This window comes from Babylonia areolata, chromosome 23, assembly GCF_041734735.1.
Source record: "Babylonia areolata isolate BAREFJ2019XMU chromosome 23, ASM4173473v1, whole genome shotgun sequence".
NCBI lineage: Eukaryota > Metazoa > Mollusca > Gastropoda > Neogastropoda > Buccinidae > Babylonia > Babylonia areolata.
The window spans coordinates 6,403,306-6,413,305 of NC_134898.1; the positions used below are offsets into that span (position 1 = coordinate 6,403,306).

Consider the following 10,000-nt stretch of genomic DNA (forward strand, 5'->3'; position numbering starts at 1 on the left):
GGTGTGTGTGACAGAAAGATGATGATGGTGTGTGTGACAGAAAGATGATGATGGTGTGTGTGACAGAGAAAGATGATGATGGTGTGTGTGACAGAAAGATGATGATGGTGTGTGTGACAGAAAGATGATGATGGTGTGTGTGACAGATAGATGATGATGGTGTGTGTGACAGAAAGATGATGATGGTGTGTGTGACAGAGAACGATGGTGATGGTGTGTGTGACAGATAGATGATGATGGTGTGTGTGACAGAAAGATGATGATGGTGTGTGACAGATAGATGATGATGGTGTGTGTGACAGAAAGATGATGATGGTGTGTGTGACAGAGAAAGATGATGATGGTGTGTGTGACAGAAAGATGATGATGGTGTGTGTGACAGAGAACGATGATGATGATGATGGTGTGTGTGACAGAGAAAGATGATGATGGTGTGTGACAGAAAGATGATGATGGTGTGTGTGACAGAAAGATGATGATGGTGTGTGTGACAGAAAGATGATGATGGTGTGTGTGACAGAAAGATGATGATGGTGTGTGAGACAGAGAACGATGATGATGGTGATGGTGTGTGTGACAGAAAACAATGATGATGGTGTGTGAGACAGAAAGATGATGATGGTGTGTTTGACAGAAAGATGGTGAAGGTGATGGTGTGTGTGACAGAGAACGATGGTGATGGTGTGTGAGACAGAGAACGATGATGATGATGATGGTGTGTGAGACAGAGAACGATGGTGATGGTGATGGTGTGTGAGACAGAGAACGATGATGATGATGATGGTGTGTGAGACAGAGAACGATGGTGATGGTGATGGTGTGTGTGACAGAAAACAATGATGATGGTGTGTGTGACAGAAAGATGATGATGATGGTGTGTGTGACAGAGAAAGATGATGATGGTGTGTGTGACAGAGAAAGATGATGATGGTGTGTGTGACAGAGAACGATGATGATGATGATGGTGTGTGTGACAGAGAAAGATGATGATGGTGTGTGTGACAGAGAACGATGATGATGATGATGGTGTGTGTGACAGAGAAAGATGATGATGGTGTGTGTGACAGAGAACGATGATGATGGTGTGTGTGACAGAGAAAGATGATGATGGTGTGTGTGACAGAGAACGATGATGATGATGATGGTGTGTGTGACAGAGAACGATGATGATGATGATGGTGTGTGTGACAGAGAACGATGATGATGGTGTGTGTGACAGAGAACGATGGTGATGATGATGGTGTGTGTGACAGAAAAAGATGCTGATCGAGGTGATTGTGAGGAACCCCACGCCCGAGGACATAACGCTGAAGGCCACGGTGACGGGTCGTGACCTCTCTGGTCCCAGCTCCATCTCTCTGGGCGCTGGAGAGAAAGACGTCTATACGCTGACCTTTGCCCCCGCCATCATCGGCAAAACTAAAGGGAGGTAAGTGATAGGAATGAGTTTTTACTGGGTACTGTACGCTGTGTGTGTGTGCGTGTGGGGATGGTGTGTGTGTGTGTGTGTGTGTGTGTGTGTGTGTGTGTGTGTGTGTGTGTGTGTGTACTGTTCTGTGTGAATTATGAAATTGATTGTATTGAGACAAACTACACTTTAATAGATATAGAATTGCTGACACATTATACATCAGTGTATATTTGTGTGTGTGTGTGTGTAGGTGTTTGATAAAAATAACGATGACATTGATGATCAAGACAATGGTTTGTGCCAACAGCCTGGTGTTTAACCACGAGCTGGTTGGAGAGTTCTGGTGTGTGTGTGTTATTTATGGTGATGGTGATGGCGAACATGATGATAGTGATGGTGATGATGATCATGATGGTGATGATGATGATGGTGATGATGATGATGACCATGATGATGGCGATGATGACTATGGTTTGTGCCAACAGCCTGGTGTTTAACAGCGAGCTGGTTGGAGAGTTCTGGTGTGTGTGTTATTTATGCTGATGATGATGATGATGACCATGATGGTGGTGATGATGATGATGATGATGACCATGATGATGGTGATGATGATGATGATGATGACCATCATGATGGTGATGATGATGATGATGATGATGATGATAATGATGATGACCAAGATGATAATAATGATGGTGACCATGATGATGATGATGGTGATGATGACCATGATGGTGATGATGACCATGATGATGATGACCAAGACGATGATGATGATGATCATGATGATGATGGTGATGATGACCATGATCATGATAACGATGATGATGATGATGATGGTGATGATGGTGGTGATGATGACCATGACCATGATGGTGATGATGATAATGATGGTGGTGATGATGATGACCATGATGACGAAGATGATGATGATGATGGTGATGATGACTCTATATGGTTTGTGCCCACAGCCTGGTGTTTAACAGCGAGCTGGTTGGAGAGTTCTGGTACGAACTGGAGCTGGACTCGCAGTCCCCCCCTCCCACCACCCTGCCCCACCTGCAGTGCGAACTGGGAAAGTAAGTCATCGGCGCCACTTCTTTCAAATCACTTTATCAACATATATATATATATATATATATATAAATAAACCCATATGTTCATCGGTTATGAGCTGTTACAAAGCAAACCAGTTTGGAAGATCAGAAAGTTATGATACTTGTACAGAATTATGCTGTATTCTACTGATCAGGGGGGAGGGGAAAAAAGATTGGTTGGAATGATGTTGAAGGTTGCGGTACAGACATGGTGAAGTTGGGAAGATGGGGAGGATGTGGTGGTTGTACAGACATGGTGAAGTTGGGAAGATGGGGAGGATGTGATGGTTGTACAGACATGGTGAAGTTGGGAAGATGGGGAGGATGTGGTGGTTGTACAGACATGGTGAAGTTGGGAAGATGGGGAGGATGTGGTGGTTGTACAGACATGGTGAAGTTGGGAAGATGGGGAGGATGTGGTGGTTGTACAGACATGGTGAAGTTGGGAAGATGGGGAGGATGTGATGGTTGTACAGACATGGTGAAGTTGGGAAGATGGGGAGGATGTGATGGTTGTACAGACATGGTGAAGTTGGGAAGATGGGGAGGATGTGGTGGTTGTACAGACATGGTGAAGTTGGGAAGATGGGGAGGATGTGATGGTTGTACAGACATGGTGAAGTTGGGAAGATGGGGAGGATGTGGTGGTTGTACAGACATGGTGAAGTTGGGAAGATGGGGAGGATGTGATGGTTGTACAGACATGGTGAAGTTGGGAAGATGGGGAGGATGTGATGGTTGTACAGACATGGTGAAGTTGGGAAGATGGGGAGGATGTGATGGTTGTACAGACATGGTGAAGTTGGGAAGATGGGGAGGATATGATGGTTGTACAGACATGGTGAAAAAAAAAAGAAAGCAAAAAGACTTGTTCATATTATGATAAAAGGCTGCTGTTTAGACGTAACTGGTGTCTGTTATGATTCCTGCTTGCCTACCATAGTTAACGACAGCAACCTGACGATGAGAACATGTCAGTGTACAGCTGATGAGTGCAGACTGATGACAGAACATGTCAGTGTACAGCTGATGAGTGCTGACTGATGACACAACATGTCAGTGTACAGCTGATGAGTGCTGACTGATGACAGAACATGTCAGTGTACAGCTGATGAGTGCTGACTGATGACAGAACATGTCAGTGTACAGCTGATGAGTGCAGACTGATGACACAACATGTCAGTGTACAGCTGATGAGTGCTGACTGCCTGTACACTGACAAGTGTCCCCCCCCCCCCAGACCCCCTCCTTTGATGATGCCAGAGGCTGTTTCAAAAATAAATAGCATCTCCAACCTTCTGGAAATTCTGCGCTAGAAATATCTCTTTTCTATCACTGTAGTTGTTTGTGGGATTTTTCTCTGTGTGTGCATGGATGTGGTTGTGCTTGTGCCCAGGTTTGTTATCCAGGTTTTGTGTTTTGTTGTCCCCCCACCCATCCCCGCCCCCGGGCCTCCCACGCCCCCAGCCCAGGTTTTACAGGATCACTGGTTTAGTTTTTCAGTCCTGAAGTGTCTGTGATTGGTTGTGGGCTGGACTGTCAGCAGCAACAAATAGTAAATAGTGGTAACTCTTTCCATTCACAAGGTACACAACTTCAAGTCAGTGCTGCTTTTGCTACCGATTCAGCTAGCACACAGGTAAATAAAAGGTACATTGGAACAAACCCAGACACTTCCTGAAAAAAGGAAGCGCCGGGCCTGTCCTTATACCGATCATCTGACATGTGCACACAGCAGCAAAGACAGAAGAAATGTGCAAACACAAATTAGCTTTTATTCAAGACTGGCATAGCCTCTTTAATCCTGAACAAGCCACACAGAACACATGGACAATACGGAACAAACACATGGTTGCCTCGGTGGTTAATCAACTGGCGCTTTCTTTTTTGAGGAAGTGTCTGGGTTTGTTCCAATGTACTTTTTATTTACCTGTGTGCTAGCTGAACTGGTAGCGTAAGCAGCACTGACTTGAAGTTGTGTACCTTGTGTAATGGAGAGAGTTACCACTCTTTACTGTTTGTTAATCATTTCATCTCCTGGCCTCATTGTTTGTTAATTTTAAGCAACAGATTTTGTATTTGTATTTCTTTTTATCACAACAGATTTCTCTGTGTGAAATTCGGGCTGCTCTCCCAAGGGAGAGCGCATCGCTACACTACAGCGCCACCCATTTTTTAAAAATATTTTTTCCTGCGTGCAGTTTGAGTTGTTTTTCCTGTCGAAGTGGATTTATCTACAGAATTTTGCCAGGAACAGCCCTTTTGTTGCCATGGGTTCTTTTATGTGCGCTAAGTGCATGCTGCACACGGGACCTCGGTTTATCGTCTCATCCGAATGACATGCAAGATTGTAGTTCATGCCTGTCACAGCCCTGATGACCCCCTGTGTGTTTTGTTGCATTGCTTTGTATCACAGCACCTCCTTTTGTCACAGCTCATTTCTCTGTGCGAAATTCAGGCTGCTCTCCCCAGGGGGCAGCACATGGCAGCAGTGACAGTGCTACCCCCTTTTTTTGACTCACTTGTGTAAACAAAGTGAGTCTATGTTTTAACCCTGTGTTCGGTTGTCTGTGTGTGTGTGTGTGTCCGTGTGTCTGTCTGTGTGTCTGTGTGTCCGTGGTAAACTTTAACATTGACATTTTCTCTGCAAATACTTTGTCAGTTGACACCAAATTTGGCATAAAGATAGGAAAAATTCAGTTCTTTCCAGTCATCTTATTTAAAACAATATTGCACCTCTGGGATGGGCACAAAAAAAATAAAAAAGAAGCCTAATTACATGCAAACTGCATTTACTGTTATATTTATATTTTTTGTATTCTCTAAACTTGGCACTTTGACCTCTTATTCTGACACAACAACAAGAGGAGTCATTATTATCATTTTTTGTTCAAACAGGAACTTCTTTTGCCAAGCATGGGATTTTTATTTATTTTGCAAACGTTTTGGTGCAGACAGTAAAAAAGGGAAATTACTCTGTAATTAATGCTAGGGGACTTAATTTATCATAAGTGAGTCTTGAAGGCCTTGCTTCTCTTGTTCTTTCTTGCCTGGAAATGCATTCGTTTTCCAATCAAAGTGGATTTTTCTTGTGGAGTTTTGCTCGGGACGAACCTTTTGTCGTCGTGGGTTCTTTTATTGTGGGCTAAGCGCATGCTACACACGGGACCTTGGTTCATCATCTCATCTGAATGACTTGCATCCAGACCAGCACTCAAGGTCTAGTGAAGGGAAAGAATATTATGGGTAGGCGTGGGATTTGATCCTGTTTTCGTCGAGACTCTCTTGATTCCCAGGCAGACACCTTACCACTTGGCCACCACTAGAATAGAATGGAACAGAGAGACTGTGATGAGACCTTCAGGGTTTATTGGACTTTTTTTGTAATCTGTATGTGTGTGGTGGACAGGTCAGCAAAGGGGATGACCGTGTTCCACTAATGTATGTGTGTTTTTGTATGTGTGTGTGTGTGTATGTGTGAGTGTGCATGTGTGTGTGTGTGTGCGTGTGTGTTGTGTGTGTGTGCTGTGTGTGTGTGTGTTGTGTGTGTGCGTGTGTGCGTGTGTGTTGTGTGTGCGTGTGTGCGTGTGTATGTGTTGTGTGTGTTGCGTGTGTGTGTGTGTGTGTGTGTGTGCGTGTGTGCATGTGTGTGTGCGTGTGTGTGTGTGTGTGTGTGCATGTGTGTGTGTATGTGTTCGAGTGTGTGTGTTGTGTATGTGTGTGTTGTGTGTGCGTCTGTGTGTGTGTGTGCGTGTGTGTGTGTGACAGGTGGGCAGAGCAGATGATCGTGCTGCAGAACCCGACAGAGGAGACGCTGGAGCTGGTGCCCACAGTGTCCAACACCAACAACTTCTGCCTGGTGCGCGACAACGAGCGGCCCATCGTGCTGCCCCCACACACCTCGCTGGAGGTGCCCCTGCACTTCATGCCCTCCACGCTGGGACAGGGCGACCACCTGGCCAAGATCACCTTCCTCAGCCAGCAGGTAGGCCTGTCTGTGTGTGTGTGTGTCTGTCTGTCTGTCCATCTGTCTGTCTGTCTGTCTGTCTGTTTGTGTGTCTGTGTGTCTGTCTGTGTGACCACCTGGCCAAGATCACCTTCCTCAGTCAGCAGGTGTGTCTGTCTGTCTGTCTGTCTGTGTGACCACCTGGCCAAGATCACCTTCCTCAGTCAGCAGGTAGGTCTGTCTGTCTGTCTGTCTCTCTGTCTGTCTGTGTGACCACCTGGCCAAAATCACCTTCCTCAGTCAGCACGTAGGTCTGTCTGTCTGTCTGTCTGTGTGACCACCTGGCCAAGATCACCTTCCTCAGTCAGCAGGTAGGTATGTCTGTCTGTCTCTGTGTGTGTCTGTCTGTCTGTCTGTGTGACCACCTGGCCAAGATCACCTTCCTCAGTCAGCAGGTAGGTCTGTCTGTCTGTCTGTGTGTCTGTCTGTGTGACCACCTGGCCAAGATCACCTTCCTCAGTCAGCAGGTCGGTCTGTCTGTCTGTCTGTCTGTGTGACCACCTGGCCAAGATCACCTTCCTCAGTCAGCAGGTCTGCCTGCCTGTCTGTCTGTCTGTCTGTCTGTGTGACCACCTGGCCAAAATCACCTTCCTCAGTCAGCAGGTCTATCTGTCTGTCTCTCTGTCTGTCTGTCTGTCTCTCTGTCTGTCGGTCTGGGTGACCACCTGGCCAAGATCACCTTCCTCAGCAGGTCTGTCTGTCTGTCTGTCTATTGTTTGTACATCTGTATGTCTGCCTGTACTCTCTCATACAGCTGGTTGTGTTACCTTGAGGTACTACTGCTGTGAGTTCACAGCTGGGTCTACAGCATAGTGAGAGCTGTGTGATCACTGGTTTCTTCACTGCAGTCCAACGACTAAATATTTACAGCGTTGTCTTTTGTGAAAGACTATGGCTCTCAGACTAGGAGGCGACGGGCGCCATAGCCGAATGGTTAAAGCGTTGGACTTTCGATCTGAGGGTCCCGGGTTCGAATCACGGTGACGGCGCCTTGTGGGTAAAGGGTGGAGATCTCCCAGGTCAACATATGTGCAGACCTGCCAGTGCCTGAACCCCCTTCATGTGTATACGCAAGCATAAGATCAAATACGCACGTTAAAGATCCTGTAATCCATGTCAGCGTTCGGTGGGTTATGGAAACAAGAACATACCCAGCATGCACACCCCTGAAAGCGGAGTATGGCTGCCTACATGGCGGGGTAAAAACGGTCATACACGTAAAAAGCCCACATACTTATATACAAGTGAACGTGGGAGTTGAAGCCCACGAACGCAGAAGAAGAAGAATAGGAGGCAGAATTGCACTGGCTCTGAGTGCTGCAGCCTGGTGGGGGGCTAGTTGGCCTTTGGAGACCACCATCCCAACGCCAACTGTCCCTAAAACCCTCCTGGCCAAGAGAGTGGGGGTGTAACTTGGGGCAAGACACTCTACACTGTAATCAAACTCTGGCCTGGGTTGTCGGGACAGCAGTTACTTCCTCTGCTGTTGTGGTGGTGGTTGTCGGACGCAGCTATCTTGACGTACTAGTGTGCAGAGTGCTGAAGGCCACAGAACAGCTATACAGTCACTGGCAGTGATGTGGTGCAGTAACAATGTGGGTGTGGGTGTGTACAGCTAAGGGAGTGTGTGTGGTGTGGGGCATAGAATGACGGTGTGGGTGTGTACAGCTAGGGGAGTGTACCAGGTATGTTTGTGGTGTGGGGTACAGCATGACGGTGTGGGTGTGGGTGTTCACAGCTGGGGAGTGTGTGTGTGTGTGTGTGTGTGTGTGTGTGGTGTGGGGCACAGAATGACAGTGTGGGTGTGTACAGCTAGGGGAGTGTGTGTGTGTGTGTGTGTGTGTGTGTGTGGTGTGGGGCATAGAATGACGGTGTGGGTGTTCACAGCTGGGGGAGTGTGTGTGTGTGTGTGTGTGTGGTGTGGGACATAGAATGACGGTGTGGGTGTGTACAGCTAGGGGAGTGTGTGTGTGTGTGGTGTGGGGCATGGAATGATGGTGTGGGTGTGTGCAGCTAGGGGAGTGTGTGTGTGTGTGCGTGGTGTGGGGCATGGAATGATGGTGTGGGTGTGTGCAGCTAGGGGAGTGTGTGTGTGTGTGTGTGTGTGTGTGTGTGTGTGGTGTGGGGCATGGAATGATGGTGTGGGTGTGGGTGTGTACAGTTGGGGGAGTGGGTGTTTGTGGCATCGGGCACGGGTCTGCTGCCCCAGCCCCAGGACCCGGTCAGTGTGTACACGGGGACCGACACCAGCACCACCCTCATCATCCCCTTTCGCAACCCCATGGACACCCCTGTCATGGCCTTCGTCGTCCTCAAAGGTCGGTGGGTGGGGGTGGGTGTTTGTGTATGTGTTTGTGGGTGTGTATTTTTGGGTGGGCGTTTGTGTGGGTCGGTGTGTGTGGGTGGGTGGGTGTTTGTGTATGTGTTTATGTGGGTGTGTATTTGTGGGTGGGTGTGGGTGTGTGTGTGGGTGTGTGTGTGGGGGTGGGTGGGTGTTTGTGTATGTCTTTTGTGGGTGTGTATTTTTGGGTGGGCGTTTGTGTGGGTCGGTGTGTGTGGGTGGGTGGGTGTTTGTGTATGTGTTTATGTGGGTGTGTATTTGTGTGTGTGTGTGTGTGTGTGTGTGTGTGTGTGTGTGGGTGTTTGTGTATGTGTTTATGTGGGTGTGTATTTGTGGGTGAGTGTGTGTGTGTGGGTGTGTGTGTGTGGGTTGGTGGGTGTTTGTGTATGTGTTTATGTGGGTGTGTATTTGTGTGTGTGTGTGTGTGGGTGGGTGTTTGTATATGTGTTTATGTGGGTGTGTATTTGTGGGTCGGTGTGCTTGTGGGTTGGTGTTTGTGTGTGTGTTTGTGGGTGTCTATTTTTGGGTGGGTGTTTGTGTGGGTCGGTGTGTGTGTGTGTGTGTGTGTGTGTGTGTGTGTGTGTGTGTGTGTGTGTGTCCTGTGCCTCTGCATGGTTGAACTGAGTGTTTGTGTGAACTGTCAGACATGTGCACATGTTCATTGAACACCTGTGGTGAATGGTACAGCGAGGGTAACAATAAGAATGGTGTGATGATGATGATGATAATGATGTTAGAATGATAATCATAAGAATGGTATAGTGAGGATAACAATAGCATTGGAATAATGATAATCACAATAAGAATGGTAAAATGACGATAACAACAACATGAGTGTTATGAGAACCATGACAGCAAATGGCATAATGCTGATGATTGTCATAAGAAAAGAAAAAAAACGATGATAACGATAACAACAACTGAACGACAACAAGCATTACAAAGGCGTCATGCTGACAATCAACCAGATGATAACAGCATACTGGTGACGGCGTCGATGATGATGACGATGACGACGAGAGGTGTGTGCTGTGTGCTGGCAGACCACACAGAGTACAAGGAGCTGCACGGCAAGGGGGTGAAGTTTGACCAGTCTCCCTTCTCCCTGCTGCTGAAGAACGTGAGGGCGTCCATCAGGGTGGGCC

General features: G+C 47.3%; 1 protein-coding gene across 1 annotated transcript in view; it reads left to right on the forward strand.

Annotated features, from left to right (window-relative positions):
* The window catches only part of LOC143298272 (cilia and flagella-associated protein 47-like), a 135,696-nt gene that overhangs the window by 106,110 nt on the left and 19,586 nt on the right, over positions 1-10,000 (forward strand). The window contains exons 52-56 of the mRNA XM_076611087.1: positions 1,254-1,429; positions 2,383-2,490; positions 6,277-6,493; positions 8,676-8,832; positions 9,899-10,000. The exon at positions 9,899-10,000 is cut by the window's right edge and continues 130 nt beyond it. Coding sequence (XP_076467202.1) covers positions 1,254-1,429; positions 2,383-2,490; positions 6,277-6,493; positions 8,676-8,832; positions 9,899-10,000 — 760 coding nt within the window. The remainder of the gene's footprint in view (positions 1-1,253; positions 1,430-2,382; positions 2,491-6,276; positions 6,494-8,675; positions 8,833-9,898) is intronic.